This window comes from Anolis carolinensis, chromosome 6, assembly GCF_035594765.1.
Source record: "Anolis carolinensis isolate JA03-04 chromosome 6, rAnoCar3.1.pri, whole genome shotgun sequence".
Classification (NCBI taxonomy): domain Eukaryota; kingdom Metazoa; phylum Chordata; class Lepidosauria; order Squamata; family Dactyloidae; genus Anolis; species Anolis carolinensis.
In genome coordinates, this window is record NC_085846.1 from 19225543 (window position 1) to 19245489 (window position 19947).

Consider the following 19947-nt stretch of genomic DNA (forward strand, 5'->3'; position numbering starts at 1 on the left):
CATCACTTTGAAAGTGATCCGGTGCTCAATTGGTAACCAGTGCAGCTGCCGTAAGATTGGTGTTATGTGGCATCTCATCGGGACTCCCGCAAGGAGCCGGGCAGCTGCATTTTGTACCAATTTGAGCTTCCGGATCACCGACACAGGAAGGCCGATGTAAAGGGCATTACAGTAGTCCAGTCTCGAGATGACTGTAGCCTGGATCACTGTAGCCAGGTTGTCCCTAGACAGATAGGGGGCTAGCCGTCTAGCCTGCCGAAGATGAAAAAAGGCGGTTTTGCTAACGGCAGAGACCTGGGCCTCCATCGTCAGTGAAGGGTCTAAGAGGACTCCCAGACTCTTTACTAGTGAAGACGGGTGTAGCGCTTCACCATCCAGGATTGGCAACTGGATATCCCCACTGCCTGGTCGGCCCAGCAATAGGATCTCCGTCTTTGCTGGATTCACCCTTAACCTACTGGAACGTAACCATCCAATAATGGCCTTGAGGCACTGATGAAAATGGTCAGGTACAGAATCCGGTCGGCCTTCCATCTTTAACACAAGCTGAGTGTCGTCAGCATATTGAGAACACTCGAGCCCGAAATCTCGGACCAACTGAGCAAGTGGTCGCATATAGATGTTAAACAACAGAGGGGAGAGAATGGCCCCCTGAGGAACCCCACAATGTAGAGGGGACCTTTCAGAGACCAGGCCTCCCCTCTCCACTCGCTGTCCACGGTTGTGAAGAAAGGAGGCCAGTCAATTTAAAGCTGTCCCCCTGACTCCAACAACGGCAAGGCGGTGGGTCAAAAGATTATGATTGACTGTGTCAAATGCTGCAGTGAGGTCTAATAACACGAGCAACACCGACCCGCCCTGATCAAGCTGGCATCGAAGGTGATCCGTGATGGAGACCAGCACAGTCTCTGTCCCGTGTCCCGCACGAAAGCCGGACTGGAAGGGATCCAATCCGGCTGTGTTGTCTAGGAACTGTTGCAACTGCTCCGCTACTGCCCTTTCAATCACTTTGCCCAGGAACGAGAGGTTCGAAACTGGGCGATAGCTGGAGGGAACCGAACGATCTAAATCTGGTTTCTTCAGCAGGGGAGAGACCACCGCCTCTTTTAACCCCTCTGGAAAGACTCCTTGCTCCAGGGAGCTGTTTATTATCTTTATTACATAAAGGTCAGTGGTTCAAATCCAGGGAGTGGGGTTAGCTCTTGCTGTTAGTCCCAGCTTCTGCCAACCTAGCAGTTCGAAAACATGCAAATGTGAGTAGATCAATAGGTACCGCTTTGGCAGGAAGATAATAGCACTGTATGCAGTCATGCCGGCCACATGACCTTGGAGGTGTCTATAGACAATGCTGGCTCTTTGGCGTAGAAATGGAGATGAGACTAAACCCCAGAGTCGGACACAACTAGACATAATGTCAGGAGAAAATCTTTACCTTTACCTAATGAACAATGGAACAAATATCTTTTGAAATGTAGCTTCTAGTTCTGTGCTGCCTATACTTGACAATCCAAAAATCGAATCAGATTAAGACCTAGTCCTAAAAATGTGCATCTACACTGAGTGAAACCACTTAAATTGCCAAGGCTCGATGATATAGGATCTGTAGTTTGGTGAGGCACCACCATTCTTTGGCAAAGAAAACCAAATGCTTTGTAAAACTACAGCTTCTGTGATTTCACAACATTGAACCATGGTAGTAAAAGCAGTGACACTCTTTCTCTTCACCAGATTTGGGCCCATCTAATGAAATAATTTAATGTAAGTTTTGAATTACAGGCAGTTCCCAAGTTACAAACAAGATAGGTTCTGTAGGTTTGTGCTTAAGTTGAATTTGTATGTAAGTTGGAAGACATACATTTTAAAAGTATGACTCCAGTGATAATTCACTTTTACATGAGGCATCTTTGGATGCCTCAGGTAAAAAGTGAGACAGGTCCTGCATTTTGGGCCTGTCTGGAAGGGCCCCTAGTCTCCAGGGCAGCAGAAAACAAGCCCGCTCTCTCTTCCTTATGTCATCCTTTCATATATTTATACATGGCTATCATGTCTCCCCTCAACCTTCTCTGCTGCAAGCTAAACATGGCAGTTCTTTAAGCCTCTTCTCATAGGGCATGGTCTCCAGACTCTTGATCATTTCAGTTGCCCTCTTTTGGGCACATTCCAGCTTGTCAATTTGTCTCTTTAATTTTGATGCCCAGAATTCAACACAAGGTTATGCCAGATGAGGTCTGGCCAAGAGAATAGAGAGGCGTCATGACTTCCTCAATCTCAACACTATACTCCTTTTGATGCAGCCCAAAATCCCATTGGCTTTTCAGCTGCTGCATCTCACTGTTGGCTCATTTTAGCCTGTTGTTCACTAAGACGCCAAGATCTTTTTCTCATGGACTGTTGTCGAGACATTCTGTATCTGTGCATTGTATTTTTCTGTGTAAGTGAAATATTTTACATTTCTTTTTGTTGAAATTCATTTTGTTAATTTTGGCCCAGCTCTCTAATCTGGCCCAGGATATAACACGCCTATCTGTATTTTATAATATGTTTTATGAATGTTTTATGTAAGTTAATTTTTAACTGATTTATAGTGTATTGTACAGGTTTTATATGTGTGTTTTATTGTAAGCCGCCCTGAGACCCCTGTTGGGTGAGAAGGGCGGGATATAAATGTTGTAATAAATAAATAAATATAAATAAATAATCTCTTGAGGTCATTTTGAATTCTGATCCTGTCCTCTGGAGTATTAGCTATCCCTCCCAATTTGGTGTCATCTGCAAACTTGATAAGCATGCCCTCTAAACCTTCATCTGCTGCCATCATCTTTTCCCTGCACTGCTTAGAGCAGGAGAAAGGAATGGCCTGTCCCCATATTGCCTCCATCAAAGTGTGGTTGACATGTGAATATTTATTTCAATGACCAGAAAAGAGTGGAAGTTATAATGTATACTATGCATGTATCAGAATTTGTAGTTAAGTTGTAGACATTATAGCAAAGGAGGGTTTTGAGGATATATTTGACTAGGACTCAGAGAATTGTATTCAAATTACAGAAAAGGAGATTCCACTTAAACATTAGGAAGAACTTCCTGATGGTAAGAGCTGTTTGGCAGTGGAATATGCTGTCTTGGAGTATGGTGAAGTCTCATCCTCTGGAAGTTTTTAAGTAGAAGCTGAATGGCCATCAGTCAGGAGTGCTTTGATTCTATGGTCCTGCATGGCAAGTGATGGACTGGATGGCCTATGCGGTCTCTTCCAATTCTATATTTCTATGGTTCTATAATTCAGAGGCATTTTAAGACATTGCAAGGCATGACTGGCATAAAAGAAGAAATCTAGGGTAGTTTAAAGTTTGGGAAGACCTTTCAATAGTTGAGCATTTGGACCTATAAGCTGAAGATCAGAAGCAGAAAAGAAGATAATTGGCACTTTGAGCTGTGCCCCCCCCCCCCAAAAAAAACCATAGAAGCCAATACAATATGAAAAGACAAAAGTTATTTAGGATACAAAATTTGGCTCATAACACTGTGCTCAATGTCTCTACAAAGACAGAGGTCCTTTCAAAGCCTTTTCCCTCCACCAATCCCAAAATGGATTTCACAGAACTTACAGTTACTTCTTCACAAGATCTTCAGAACTAAGTAAGGTGGAAATAAATTGAATCACCTCAGTGCTTCTTGCATCCTGTTCCTTGAGGTATGACTACCTGTGGTGATGTTTAGCAACGTTAACTCCAGGTAATGACATCATTTGAGTTGTGATTGGTCTAATTTCAATGCTTCATGACATCTTTGAAATGTATCCAGAACCTAATAAAACTGATATAAAGCCCTCGTAATACTGAGACTGTAGGGGAATGTCTCAAAGTCCACCTGAGTCTTCTATTTAAATTGTTGAAGGAACACCAATATCTGGATAGTAAACCAGGCAGGTTTTCTAACGAAAAGCTCCTTTGGACCTTGATCGTTGACAGGCAATAGCTCTCACCTCCAACAAGGTTCCTCCTTTGTATTTTCATAGAAAGAAAGAAGACCAATGAAAGTTCAGCCTGGTGTTCCGGGTGGAAATGTTTCCTTCTCATTTAATATTTTAAATATTAATAACTTTTTCCATGTCAGACTCAGAATATTGGCAGGATCATAGTTTTGTAATCTTATTTACTTTAGATGGTATCAGGAGGTGTATCTACACTGTAGGGATAATACAGGTGCTTTTTTATTGCCACATTTCAATGGTATGGAATCCTGGTAGTTATAGTTTGATGGAGCACCAGCACTCTTTGGCAGACCGCGTAGAACTAAAAGCCCCATGATTCTATAACACTGGGGATGGCAGTTCAAGTGGTGCCATTAATGCTTACTGTATAAATGCACCCCTAGAATAAATAGTGTCTTCGCAGTTAATTTTGATGTGTATATTGTATAATGGATTGATTATTTTCTACCAGGAAGTAAATGAATGGAATGTTTTTTTTTCCAAACAAAATGATTTATGGAGCAATCATGTGAAACAGGGTTGCCAGGTGTCAAAGGTGAAAACAAGGGACACTCTGGGAAGGAAGAGCTCTGCCCCTTTCCCAGTCCTGCCCGCTAGTGATGCCTGTCCATCCGCGTTCGGCCTCCAGAAAAGGGTTAGAAGGGGAGTCAGATGGGTCCACAAGAGAAGGAGCCTCCCGCTGCCCAGAGTGGAGCCTGCTTCACTTGGGCACCAAGAAGGAAAGACACTGCAGATGCTGCCGGAGGAAGGTGAAGGCGCAGAGGAGGTCTGAACTCACTTCCCGCCAGAAAGAAGTGCATGCTCAGATTGGTGCATGTAATTGGTTGAAATACAAGACAATTGACATCCTGGCCCAGGATATAACGCGGCGCGTGACTTTTTATTTAAATACACAATTATCCCTTAAAATCCGGGATGCCTGGCAACGCTGGTGACACAAGCCAAATAATTATTTATTTGAAAAATATGAAGTGTTTGAGAAAAAACCAGTAAGGAGGAAGATGGCTGAAAAGTCTACAATCAATTTAGCCACTCTCTCTCTCTTTCTCTCTCTTTTTAAAAGAAGAACATAATGTTGCAAATAATGGAGAAAATGCTTTAGGAAAACATTTTGATACAGTAGGAGAAAATAAGCTATTTAGAACTTTGTCTTTTACTGACTGAGTAACTGAGAATTTGCAGCTAGGATTTACATTGGTGAAAGCAGAAAAGGATAAATTGCATGGGGACTAGGGGACTAGGGGGTTTGGCTAGGCTGGACTGCAGTGTGTTTTTGCGAAATGTTTCTTTTGGGATTTAGTACGCAATTGCTTCTGTGCAAAGGAATTGTCAAAGGGGTGATGCTTAAATCTCGGAACACCCTTGTTGGTGTTATTTGAAAACAGGATAGAAAGAGGTTCATCTTCACCAGCACACTGGGAATTGTCATGGGCTCAAAAAATATGAGAATCCTGTCGTGAGCCAACACTCTGGAAACGATACTATGTGGGTGTATCTGTAATAGCTGGCTCAAAGTAGTTCTGACGGCTCTAAATGAATTCTATTTGCCCTTATTTATTCCAATGTGGGCAATTTGCAGCATTTTTTGGTTTGCTTGTAAAATCCTATTGTCATGACGTTTTTGTAGCTCCTTACTAGGTATTATTGAGGAACCCCTAGAGGCGTTTTCATACACCATATTCTCCTCCTCTCTGGCCCACATGCTGTTATCTTTAGCTGAATTTTGTTTTAAATGTACTGTATATTTTTCTGAGTAAGCAGCCAACAGCATGCTTAAGAAGCTCCAACTGTCCTACTATTTTACAGCTAATTCAAGAATAATATATTACCCCCCAAAAAGAGAGACAAATTGAATGAGAGGCTGAGCCTGCAATTAGCTGTAATGTAAATTGACTTTTAAAACTAATGAGCTTCACTGATTCGAAGCCCTTGATGGTGCAGCAAGTTAAACCGCTGAGCTGCTGAACTTGCTGATCGAAAGGTTGCCGGTTTGAATCTGGGGAGCAGAGTGAGCTCCTGCAATTAGCCCCAACGTCTGCCAACCGAGCAGTTTGAAAACATGCAAATGTGAGTAGATCAATAGGTACTGCTTCTGCAGGAAGGTAACGGCACTCTATGCAGCCATGCCAGCCACATGACCTTGGAGGTGTCTATGCCAATGTCGGCTCTTCGGCTTAGAAATGGAGATGAGCACCAACCTCCAGAGTTGGACATGACTAGAGTTAATGTCAGGGGAAACCTTTACCTTTATTATTACTCAAGAAAACAAAATTCCAAATATAGTAAGCAACAAAAAACATATGCAAAAAAAACATATTAAAATAGCATCTGCATTGAGAAAGTACATCATAGTAGAGAGTGTTCTTAATATATTAGTAAGGTCAAATAGTAAAGTCAACAAAGATAGAATCATTATTATAACTTAACATAAAATACTGATAGATGTAATACTCTGTTTCCCCAAAATAAGAACTACCCCAAAAATTTGACCTATCATGTTTTTTCAGCATTTCTGAGGATGCTTGAAATATAAGCCCTATTTCAAAAATAAGCCCTACAGTTCATTTAAAAAGTCAATTTGGAAAAATAAGAATGGCCCTGAAAACAAACCCTAATGCATCTTTTAGAACAAAAATTAATATAAGACCCTGTCTTATTTTTGGGGAAACAGGGTAACAAAAAGCATCTAATGTAGTTTAAAACTTTCCCCATCTGAAGTATACTGTATTTATATTTCTAATATAATTTTTCTAATTACTTGAATATGTTTAACTTTTCCTCCCTATACTTTTCCTTTTTCTTTGTGCCACCTTCACCTGGACCAATTTCTCTTCAGAATTTCATTGTTTCTGTTGCAGGTTTATCCCCCTGTCCTTCTATAAATACAAATTCTATAAACTTTCCCCAGATTTTCCAAAAGTCCATTTGTTTCTATATTCCCTTTGTAATTAATTACTATGTTTCAAATTTCTTTATACCATTCTTCCAATTGAATTTTGCTTTTATCTTTCCAATTTTTATTTGCAATTATCAGTCTCTCTGCCATTAATAGATTGGAAATTAATTCCTTCATTTCTTGTGAGGATACAATATTATCATATAATGACAATAATACTCTTTCTGATGTACCTTTTATCTCTATTTTTATTATCACTCTTATTTCCTTAAATATTTTCCAAAATTTTTGTATAGAATTACATGACCTCTACATATTTATAATATGAGCCTAATTCTTGGCATCCTCTCCAGCATTGATTTGAATGCTTCTCCTCCGATTCAATCTAACTGGTATTAAGTAGTACCATCTCAATACTGTATTATTTTATAATAATTTTCTTTAATTCTTATAGACATATTTTTAATATGCACATGCTTCATATTTTTTCCATTCTTGATTATTCACTCTTCTTCCCAAATCTTATCATATTATATTATGTTATATTATTTCCTAATAATCGATCCTTAATTATTTCTCTATTTGTCATCTTTAAATCCGAGCCTTTATTTTCATTGTTTCTCTTCTTTTTAACGTTTTTTCTAGTTCTATTTTAAATTAATTTTTTTCCAGTGAAATTGTCTGTAATTAATACTGGGGTTAGGAGTGAGATACTTGGCATCAATCTTGCCAGTACAGTAGAGTCTCACTAATCCAAGCTAAACGGGCCGGCAGAAGCTTGGATAAGCGAATATCTTGGATTATAAGGACTGATAAAGGAAAAGCCTATTAAACATCAAATTAGGTTGTGATTTTACAAATTAAGCACCAAAACATCATGTTATACAACAAATTTGACAGAAAAAGTAGTTCAATACGCAGTAATGTTATGTTGTAATTACCGTATTTACGAATTTCGCACCAAAATATCACGATATATTGGAAACATTGACTACAAAAATGGCTTGGATTATCCAGAGGCTTGGATAAGCGAGGCTTGGATTAGTGAGACTCTACTGTATTTAGTTCTCTCCTTCGTACTTTCTAGCTTTGTTTTAAGTGAGTATTCTGTACCCAATACTTTATCCTCAGTTAACTCAGCAGAGGGCAGCCTATGTTCTGTAAATGAGAAGACCTACTTTTCCAAATCAGATGGAATAAAAGCTGCACTCATTTGTTAAATAACCACAAATTGCTTCTTGGGGTAAGCAAAAAACAACAACAACTACTACAACTACAACAACAAAACAGAATTTGAACAAAGTAATAAAAGGCAGAGAGTGTTAACAACACAAATATGCTTTTTGTGAATCTTCAGTACTGTATGCTCTCCCAAATATCTCATACACAGATGCACAGATTGTCCTTTCCCCTTGAATTGGTTTGAGATGCTTTCTCTTATTTTGATGTACTTTTGTTGTTTGATATGTGCCTTCAACTTTCAGCCCTAAAGTGAATCTATCATGGGTTTTCCTGGTAAGATTTGTTCAGATTTCCTTGCAGAGAGAATATGGTTCACCTAAGTTCACAATGTGAATTCCCATGACCAAGCAGGTTTTGAAGCCGGGTCTGTTAGATTCATAATCTAATACTCCAACTATTATACCACACTGGCTCAAAGTTGTTTAATCTTGGCAATGTTAATATCAGATACATTCTTTATAAATTAAAGACAAACCAATCTCCTTGTATTAGAAGGATCACACATTTTTTAAAAAACAGACACCAGAGAAGAAATTAATTACCGTATATACTCGAAGATAAGCCGAGTTTTAAAAATCTCTTTTTGGGGGCTGAAAAAGCCTCCCCCCGTCTTATAATCGGGTCAAGGTCAAGCCAGGCAGCAGAGCCTGGAGGCCACCGTATGTTTTCTTTTCCAAAACCTCCCTTCTCCGCTTCTCCTCCCAGGCAGGGGTTATCTTATTTTTTAAGAGAGCGAGAGACAAGGGAATGTTTTCAAAAGCGAAAGGAGAGTGAGTGACAGAACCTCTTGCAAGCCAGGAAGAAGAAAAATATTGCATGGTTGTAAGGGGAAGAAAAAGACTCTTGCAGGATTTATTATTATTATTGTTACTATTATTGCAAGAACGTTTGAGTCAATAGGGAGAGAAGGAGGGAAAGAAGAGCAACAGAAGGTGTGTATTTCTTTTTATTCCTAAGGAAACAAAAATGGGGTGGGTTTTTTGGGAGAGGGAGGGAAGTTTTAAAAAGCCTTTTCTGGCTACTTTTAGAGTTTGAAAAGGGATAAATAAAAGAGGTGGGAAAGGGGAGGAGAAAACAAGAAGTTGTTTTTAGGAGGGCTTTGCTTGCATTTCTTTCTTGGGCAAATGCATGCCCCAAAGCCTGTAAATAATATATAGATTTTCCCCTACAAATACATTAATTTAATATATGAATTTTCCCCTCATATGTTTGAAAGTCTCTGCAAGTCCTATAAAGATATAGTTATATATAGAGCAATGTCTAGATAGATAGATATTAATATAGATATAGGCTTTTTAAATATGCTCTCACGCACATAGATATCTAGATAGATGTAAACATAGATAAATGGGACATGCAAATATTGCAGGAGGGAAATGTACAGAGGATTTGCAAACTTTTCAGGGGGGAAATGCAAATGTGAAATTATTATATTTAATTATAGAGCTATATCTAGCTCTGCATTGTTTATATAGGCATTGAATGTTTGCCTGTTACTATGTTGGAAGCCGGCCTGAGTCCCCATGGGGAGATAGATAGAGCAGGATACAAAGGAAGTTGTTGTTATTGTTGATGATGATGATAATGATATTATAAAGTTGTTGATACCATATTGTTTTTGTTGACCCTACTTATGCACTTACAGAGTTAGCTTACTGTTTTTCTTTGAAATACGGTAAATATTCAAAAAACATTTACCCCACCTATGCCTCAGTTAATGTAATTTTATTGGTATCTATTTTTATTTTGAAATTTACCTGTAGCTGCTGCATTTCCCACCCTTGGCTTATACTCGAGTCAATAAGTTTTCCCAGTTTTTTGTGGTAAAATTAGGTGCCTCGGTTTATATTTGGGTCGGCTCATACTCGAGTATATACGGTAGTTGTTTTCATATTATTCATATTTATTAACAGGGTCTTGACATAGAAATTAAACATCACAAGGGGTTACTGTAACAAATTTTCATATTTTGATTACGGACACTAAAACATCACAGTCACCCCTCTGTGTGCAAAGATTCTTCATCCATCCATAACCATCCACAGCTTTTAATCCTAAAAGCACAGTTAGATTTTACCATTTATATGAGATATGAGCATTCACAGATTTAGGAATATAATTTTGTCCTATTTTGTCCTATAACAAAACCTCAGTGGTTATCAAGGGCACACTGTGATTAAGTGTGATGTGAAAAAGCAGTATTATTGTTCATCACTAAGCTCCAGAGTTTAATGTAAATATCTCAGGATTTTCTCCAAGTCACAGGTCTCAACGTTTTGGGGGAGGGAGTTGAAAAAGGTGATCCAAATGCATTGCAGTTCATCTGAATGAAGTGCACAGGAAAGTTTCTGATCTATATACTCAAGCCTTATCCACACATGAGGGTTATCCTTAGGGGAATCTTCTATCAGATTTTGGTAATCTTTCATCTTTTTCCTTTTCTGTCCCAAGACAAATTTTATGAAACAATCAATGTAAGTTGTTGAAGGCTTTCATGGCTTGAATCACTGGGTTGCTGTGAGTTTTTCGGGCTGTATGATCACGTTTCAGTAGCATTCTCTATTGATGTTTCACCTGCACCTGTGGCAAGCACCCTCAAAGACTTGTTTAGAAGTCTGTTGGAATTGAGGCAAGTGGCATGTATATCTGCGGAATTTCTAGGATGGGAGAAACATGGCCATACAAACCAAAAAACTCACAGCAACCCAACCAATATAAGTTTTTCATTTAATCTTACAAGATCATCCTGAGTAATTTCTCCAGTTTCCTACCATGAGCTCACTGGCTATGCTACATTCTGCTTGATATAGATACTGAATACTCCCATAATTATTTGTGAAAAATTTGGCCATAACGAAAATGGAACACTCTTGAATTTTCCCTGAATCATTATATTCCATTTAATAAGTGGTGAGACAGAGGTTTGAGAGCTCAAAGGGTCAAAAGGAGGGCCAACAGAAGAAGAAACTCTAGGTTTGCCAGAAGGGGTGCATTTTGAGACCCACTATTGGAATTGTTACTCCCCTCCAAAGTAGCACTGATCCACTTTGTGTAGTAAGGCACTGATGTGTAGACACCAGGGTAGTTGTGCAGGGCACAGCCTCGTCCCCAACTCACAATTCCAGCTTGGAACCAGCTTCCTTGTACTTTGCAAACCAAAGGTCCTCCAGAATCACCCTGTGGAGGTTAATGAGGGTTGGTAAGACATGTCAGTTGCAAACACTCTGAAGTGCTAAGTTGGTGAGGGTATGGACCAGGCTTAAAGCATCAGCCACACCCTCAATACAAACAATGGAATTCATTGGGGTAGGTGAAGTGTGGCCACAGATCCATTTTTTGGGGGGCCAGGGATCATTTTCCCCCAAAGGCCCCAAAATGGGAGATGTTTTTTCCACCTTTGGGGCCATTCTAAATCTATGAGACATCTTTTTTCTGGAATAGGACGTGAACAGGAAGTAAATAATGGTCACTTTCTCTTGCACTCTTCCTGGAATTCATTTGCAGTCTCTCCTATCCAAGCACAAACCAGGGTAGACTCTGCTTAAATACTGAGACCATATATGATTTTGTACTCATAAGGTATTCCGGAACTTTGTATTAGACAGATTCAAATTGATATGAAATAGTTTACTCTATTAGCTTTCACTTTCCCACATAATACAGGTGAAGGAAGCCCTGAAAGATTTTCCATGTGCACACTTGGTCTCTAAGCTGAAAAAGTGTTCCCCATCCTTGAGTTTTTTTCCCCATGTCGGGAGCAACTTGAGTTGCTTCTGGAGTGAGAGAATTGGCTTTCTGCAAGGATATTGCCCAGGGGACGCCCAGATGTTTTGATGTTTTTACCATCCTTGTGGGAGGCGTCTCTCATGTCCCCGCATATACATTAAAAATATACATAATTATACATTTCAATATACATTTAAGGGGGGTATTCTTTCTCCCCCTTACTATATATATATATATATATTTCTCTCTCTCTCTCTCTTTATCCTGTTTCTCTCCTTATGTCTTCCTTACCTACTTTCCCCTTCCCACCTCTCTGCACTATCCCCACCAATTTTGTTTTCCTCGCTTTCGCTGTATCTACACTTATAAACCAATAAAAATTATATATATATATATATATATATATATATATATATATACACACACACACACACACACACACACACACACACACACACACACACACACATATACACACACACACACACACACATTTAAGGCGCTTTCCATGTCCAGGTGGTCACCTACTGACATTGGCCAGGTGGCCAATGTCAGTAGGTCATATATTCATATCTCATTTTTGCTGCTACTCATGCTCAAATGCCTGGTCCCATAACCACGTTTTTGTTCTCTTTTGGAAAGACAGGAGGGAGGGAGCCTGCCTGACTTCAATGGGGAGGGCGTTCCATAGACGGGGAGCCACCACTGAGAAGGCCCTGTCTCTCGTCCCCGCCAGCCACACCTGTGAGGCTGACGGGACCGCGAGCAGGGCCTCGCCTGATGATCTTAAGCTTCGAGGTGGGTCGTAGCAGGAGACACGTTCGAACAGATAAGCTGGGCCGGAACCGTTTAATTTCTGCTGGAGGCTCCATCCCCAACTAGTGTGGAAGCAGCCTAGGATGCATCCAATGGAGCCAGCACATTTCTGCCCTGGTTAGGAGTTGCTGCACCGAAGTAGTGTGCGAGATCATGGAGTTGGCCTATACACCTGCTTGCTGGCGATACAGCATGTGTGTGTGTTAAGTTCCTTAGAGCCTCAACCAATTCAACAAAGTTTGTTGCAGCACAAAAATGAAGTTTCTGGAGTGGCGAAGTGTGTTAAAGCACTGAGCTGCTGAACTTGCAGACCGAAAGGTCACAGGTTCAAATCCCGGGAGCTGAGTGAGAGCCCACTATTAGCTCCAGCTTCTGCCAAGTTAGCAGTTCGAAAACATGCCAATTTGAGTAAATCAATAGGTACCACTCCAGCGGGAAGGTAACAGCGCTCCATGCAGTCATGCCAGTCACATGACCTTGGAGGTGTCTACGGACAACACCGGCTCTTCGGCTAAGAAATGGAGATGAGCACCAACCCCCAGAGTCAGACATGACTGGACAACATCAGGGGAAACCTTTATCTTTACCTTACTGCAGAATGAAACAGGATATAACACTTTCAAAGCAGAAACAGATTTTTAAATTTTTTTGTTACATAGTGCTATTTAACATTTGTTATAACTAGTTTTAATTGCTCAATAATTAGATATATATTTAAGCTTTCTGAAAGACTGCTATTATTTATTGTATTATTGTAGGTGCCCTGATATCTTTTGGATATAAATAAGACAGGATATCCTATGGCAGGCAATGGCTCAGTGAAGAACAGGTGATGGAGCTTCTTAAGGTAAAGTTAAAGGTTTCCCTGGACATTAAGTCTAGTCATGTCCGACATCTGGGGTTGGTGCTCATATCCATTTCTAAGCCAAAGAGCCTGTGTTGTCCGTAGACACCTCCAAGGTCATGGGGCCAGTATGACTGCATGGAGCGCCGTTACCTTCCCACAGAAGCAGTATCTATTGATCTACACACATGTTTTCGAACTGCTAGGTTGGCAGAAGCTAGCAAGGTGGGAACTCACCTTGCTCCCTGGATTTGAACCACCCACCTTTTTATCAGCATATTCAGCAGCTCAGTGGTTTAACCCGCCGCACCACCAGGTGGTCCTTGTAGATCGAGCTTCTTACCTGGCAGGAATCCTTCCCACCTATTTCATAACCAGCACAGAGCATATCAGCCTTCACGGGATTCTGGCTCTGGCCTTGGATTAGATTCTTATTATAATAAATGTTGCAGGTTTCCCATTTGATGAGAGGCAGGTTCACTTCCTGGAGAGTCATTGGGTACTCTAATGGCACTGGAGGAAAGAAGCAACAGAGCATGATGATAGGAGCTCTTTGATACATAGAGAGAGGACATCCATATTATTAGTAGAAAGCAATCTGTAGAAAAACACATGACACATGATGGGCATTTGCACAGCATTCCTTACCCATTGCCAGAGCTTGTTGCCATAACCAATAGAACCAGTGGCATCACTATAGAGATGCATAGGACAGCACCTGGTTACACCATCAGAATAGGTGAACTCCAACTTTAATGAGGCTACAGAGCCGATCCGTGTTACAGAGGTGTGGAACAAGGATGATGGTAGAGAGCAGAAATGAGGAGACAAGGTAGGTGGGTGGACCGAGGGAGGGAAGACTAGGAAGATGGTTGTAACCAGAGCTCTCCAACCTCACACTTGTCCCCATTTTAATCTGCTACTGTGTACTACCTTCCTGCTCCCCCTACAAATTTCCTTTACTTGTTTCATGCAGTCAGAGAGTTGATAACCAGATGCAGGAAAGGTAAGGAGATAAACCTCCCTTTCTGGACAAAGTGATGACAACTGGGATGAAGTTATTTTGGCAAAGTGCATTGCCTGAATGCCTGAAGAGCAAAGGAAGAGAATGTTGCTGTTGTATCCCTCTTAAATCAGGGATGGTGCCCACTGCCGACACTACTTCACATGTGCAGCACTTTACAGACTGGCCACTTCATCAAATTGATTGAAGTGTTTGTTAGAGTATGTTTATAGTAGTGCTTAGTCATACTCTGTTTTGAAATGAAATGGAAGATTTTCCTACCTTCATCACATTGTTAAATCTATCCATGTTAGTTGTACTCAGCAGTCTTCAGTTCATTTGCCACCTCACTGTAGAGATTTGTCCCTGGCTACCCACTGTCCCTGCCCCGTGTTCTTTGTTGAAAAAAAAAAAACACCTCATCTCCTTGAAATCTTATGGTGGATGTTGCATGCAATGAAGTTAGGGAGATGTAGTTTTTCCCCGCCACTTCTTTACAGCTTTAGACTTAAAGACACACTATTTTGGGGTATTAAGTGTTGAGTCCATAAAACAGAAACAATATATTAGAATATGTTGCCTTGGAATGTGTTGGAAACCCTTTCTTTGTATGGACACTTTTATTATATACTAGCTTGTGTGCCCAGTGATACCTGGGCTATTTGAAAAGAGCATATTTTGTTTTGGGATGTTTGGTAATAGCCGTTTGGTAATTTGTAATGATGTTTATTAGGGGGAAAAGCCAGTATTTCATTTTGTTATTCATGAGTGCTCCCATTAGAAAATGCATAATGATGTGGTTGAACTACAACTCCCAAAATTGTGGGTCTATCACCCCCAAATCCCTCCAGTTTTCAAAGTTGGCTACATTGGATCTGTGCGCCAATTGTAGTTCAGATCCATCATTGGTGGGGTTCAGAGGGCTCTCTGGATAAGGGTGAACCACAGCTCCCATATTCCAAGGTCAATCACCCCCAAACCCTCTCTGTATTCACAGTTGGACATATTGGGTCTGTGCTCCAAGTTTAGTCCAGATCCAACGTCAGCTGGGTTCAGTGCTCTCTGAATGTGGGCAACTAAAACTCCCAAAAATCAAGGCCACCCCCCCCCCCCCCAAACCTCTGCATGGGGATTCTCTATGCCTAGTTTGGTCCCAGTCCATTGTCTGTGGGGATCACAGTATTTCTGGATGCAGGTGAACTAGAACTCTCAAAAATCAAAGTAAATTCCTCCCAAACTTCTCCAGTATATTTATTTGGTCAGGGGGCTTTCTCTGCTCCAAATTTAGTCCAGGTTGGTCATTTGTGAGATGTAGGGCTCAGTGGAATTTAGTAAATGTGATGAAGTGGTGAGAGAATAAAGTTTGTAGCATAAGCTTTTGTGGACTAAGAGCAAATCTACAGTGACTCCAAATCTGGGGCCAATACAGTATGCTGGATGTCATTTTTTCCCCCTGGACTTTGTTCCCCCAGCTGCCATGGAGGGGGGAGGGCATCTTGGGGAGCCACCCCTCAGCCCCCTGTGTCACAGCACTCTCCAGCTGTGACACGAGATCTACCTGCTCCCTGACACTTCCACTGATGCCAGCCAGTAATGGGAAGCCAAAAGAGGTAGGGGGTGATGGTAGTCGGAGCATGAATGCATCTGTCCTCTCCCCCTCCCTTCCCAGTGCTCCCCATTGATGTGACTGACGTCACAGCAAGTGATAGAGAAGAGATAGGACCTGTATCACAGCCAGGGCCCACCACATTATGGAGCCAAGGGTGGGTAGGGCCTGCCATCCCATGTCCCCAGGTTGCCTGAACCCAACGAATGCAGGATGACTTGATTGCTTCCTACTGCCACACTTCTCCCCTCATCCTTTCTGCAGCTTCTTGGGACATTGGTTGCAAGCTAGCCTGGCAGCCTTACTAAGCTGTAGACCCCATGCTTCTTCCACTTCCTTAAAGTTCCTAAGGAAAGGAGCCGAATTGTCCCTCTCACCTGTGAAATGAAATATTTGTCATGAGAGTCAGCAGAGACTGAGTAGGCATGGCAAAGAACATTTCTCACCATCAGTTTGTGTATTTCCCCATCCTGTCACCCAGCAATTGGTGTTTGCATAGAATTCTGCAGATGACTCTGGCAGACAAATAGGGAGGATGTTGTTGGTGAATTCCATAGGGGACGAGAGTTGAAGTAAAGCAATATCCCCGCTGGAGTCATAGGTACCAATGTAGTCATAATGAAGAATAATCCTGTTCACATCTCTGACTACCTTATCAGTTGAGAGATTTGATAGTTGATAGGCTCCAAATACCAGGAAATAGTCATCAGGGTTTGTGGCACTATGAATATAAGAGAAATATACAACAAGAACTTGCAGTGCCAAGTTTGAGGTTTCTTCAAGACTTGTATGATTTCGTCTGTTGTGCTACTGATGGCCAGATTATTTGGGATACCAGAGAACTATGATCAGATAAAGTCAAATAATCTTATCACTCAACTATACTAGGCTAAGAGTAAGAATTGAGTGGTTGTTGAGATGTAGAACGCTGTATCTCCCCTTAGCTGTGATGGCATGGACATAAATTGTTGTCATTAATTGGAAATGATTGGAAAGCACACAAACAACATTGAATGAAAGACCTTCAAGACATGTTGCTAATAAGAGCCCATTTCAGCTCTTGCAGAATCAGGGCTACGGCTGTCTTGATGGAGTCCATCAGCCTGGAGCTCCGTCCTCCCCTTACCTAATGCTTTTCATCTTTTCTAGAGAGTCATGTTGTTTTATGGTATGTGGTATATCTAAAAGACAATACTCTTGGTTAAATGTTTTGTTTTTTGTTTGTTTGTAGGGGAAGTCCAGACTTGATTTAGCACAAACCTCTGTAAACCATGCTATCCTGTTATTAAAAAGCATAGTATAGTATACTATAAAATGCTTATATTGTGTTTTTAATGCAGAAACAAATAAACTGCTATAAAGTGTACTTACTAGAGAGAACAATAAAAAAATCCCCACTAGTTAACAATTTTGTATTTTTATAACTGTGTTGTAAAGCTCAAAACAGAATCATTGTACTGCAAAGCTCAGATGTTCTGTTGTCTGAGGTGAAGTACCACCTTCTCATATTCAAGCATATAATTGGACTAGCCACTGGATCCTACTTAAATGCTTGTGAAAAAATATATGAGATAACAGGTTTGGGTGACCTCGGGACAGAATGACTATACAGGTCTCTCTTGTAACACAGGGGCATTTCTAGTGATTCAAAAGGAAATGGTTTGGTGATGATGTTGTGATTAGCTCCTATCCTTTTCAAATTACTAGGTTGCTGTAAGTTTTTTGGGCTGTGTGGACATGTTCCAGTAGCATTTTTTCCTGAAGTTTTGTCTGCATCTGTAGCAAGCACCCTCAGAGGTTTGTTCAGGTCTGTTGGAAATGAGGCAAGTGGAATATATATATATATATATGTATGTATGTATGTATGTATGTATGTATGGTCCAGGGTGGGGGAAAGAACCCAAATGTAAATGTTGCAATTGGCAAGCTTGATTAGCATTGAGAAGCTTTACAGCTACAAAGTCAGTGTTGTTTCCTGGAGCCATTCTTATTTTGGGAGGTGTTAACTGGCACTTGATTGTTCGCTGTTTGGAATTCCCTCCACTTGCCTCCACTGGGATACAATCCTCTTGCTTCATTTCCAGCAGCCTTTTGAACAAACCCCAGAGGATGCTTGCCACAGATGCAGGTGAAATGTCAGGAAAGAATGCTATTGGAGCATGCCATACAGTCCAAAAAACTCACAGCAACCCAGTGATTTCAGCCAACACTTTTCAAATTTCTCTGCCTACAGCAGCATTTGGAGCCAAACTCATATACTTTAAATCAATTTTTGGCAAAAAAAAAAAAGAAAGAACAAAAGGTAGGGCATTAGCAAACCCATCTCGCAAATTCACAGTCCTTACCCCAGGTTAGGGATGTAACTCTTTGTTAATTTTATTCTTATATGCAGAATAAGTCCTGAACTGTGAAGACCCTAATTATTCTAGGATTTCTTCATCAGAATTTCCCAATACCCAGGAAACATATTTTTGTTAGATTTTCAAATATTTTCAAATATTTCTCCTTCCCTACTTTTGTTCCACACAGTCCAGTAATCAGGATGATCTTGTAATATCTTCTTTTTTGAACAGCAGACTATCTCTTGACTCCTCCTGTGTTATAGTTATCTATTGTTACTTCATGTGTGAGGCTGCAAATTGCAGCAAGGTTCAAATGTTCTAACTTATTTGCCTAACCTGAATATGGATTTTTCACTCCCACCCCACATGAAGCAAGTATGTCCATCAGTATCATCTCAAACGAGAAACCAATCATCATTCCACTTTGTCCTGTCAAGTTGTTGACTTGGGCTGAGCAATTCAATTTGAAGAACTTGTCACAGTCCTTAGTTTTCTTGGTTTTCTGTTGCACACCTATTAGGATCAACTGGCAAGATGGCACTACCTGGAGGAATCTTCCACCTTGTGTTACTGTGGAGCTGAACAAACAACTCCTCATATGTATGCTTGCCCACAATGCCCTGCCTCATGCACGGAGGAGGAGTTGTTTAAAGCTACGGACAGTGCGATTGCTGTTGCCCGCTTTTGGTCCAAAACTATTTAGCTGTATGTGATTCCTTTATTTTATCACTTTTAAACTTATTTATTATGCAATGCTTTTGACACGAAATAAATAAATTAGGATCAACTCAAGATATTTTGATGCTTGAAACTGAGAACAAGATGGAAATCCATACCTTTACACCTACAAAGGTATATTGTATCAGGAGCTTTGTCTTCTTTATTACTGATCAGATCACTGGTTGTCCACAAACTGCAGAGGAAGAAGAAACAGGACAGTTGCTTATTCTCCAATATTTCACAGAAGAAAACTGGGACACATGTGGTCAAGAAACATCAGAATGTTTTCACAATGCCAGAAGTTATTAATGAAGGATAAAGCACAAACAAGGTGAAGCTGTAACAGATTACTTTTGCTTGAGCCTTCTGGGAGAGATAAGATTCTTCTTCCAATCCTTCTGTGATAAACGAGTACAAACTATTTTTTCACTTTGAGCTCAGTTCTCAACAGTTGAAATAAGGTGAGAACAAAGGAGAAAAGTGGTAGAAGAGACAAAAATGGGAGCATTTAAAAGCCCAGCTGAAAAAGTGGGATGATAAAAGATTCAGCGAGATAATACTTACTGACTGTAGAATTTATATAGCATTCCCTCCTTTTGAGTGGTGTGCTTTTCAGTAATCAGTTCTTTTCACACTTTTCAATAATAACCAGAACCCATAAATGCCACAAACTTAGTAGACAACTGAATAATAAAGAACACATAATTGCAACTTTTTTGGAATCCTGGGATTTGTAGTTTGGTGAGGCACTAGCATTCTTT

At 40.5% G+C, this 19947-nt stretch overlaps 1 protein-coding gene across 1 annotated transcript in view; it reads right to left on the reverse strand.

Moving 5' to 3' along the window:
* LOC100552147 (serine protease 27-like) overlaps window positions 1-17264 on the reverse strand; it is a 35257-nt gene extending 17993 nt beyond the window's left edge. Inside the window, exons 1-4 of the mRNA XM_062957131.1 lie at window positions 17251-17264; window positions 16571-16845; window positions 13859-14028; window positions 11150-11306 (exon numbers count right to left, since the gene is read on the reverse strand). Of these exons, the coding sequence (XP_062813201.1) occupies window positions 11150-11306; window positions 13859-14028; window positions 16571-16845; window positions 17251-17264 (616 nt within the window). The remainder of the gene's footprint in view (window positions 1-11149; window positions 11307-13858; window positions 14029-16570; window positions 16846-17250) is intronic.
* Between the last annotated feature and the right edge of the window lie 2683 nt (window positions 17265-19947).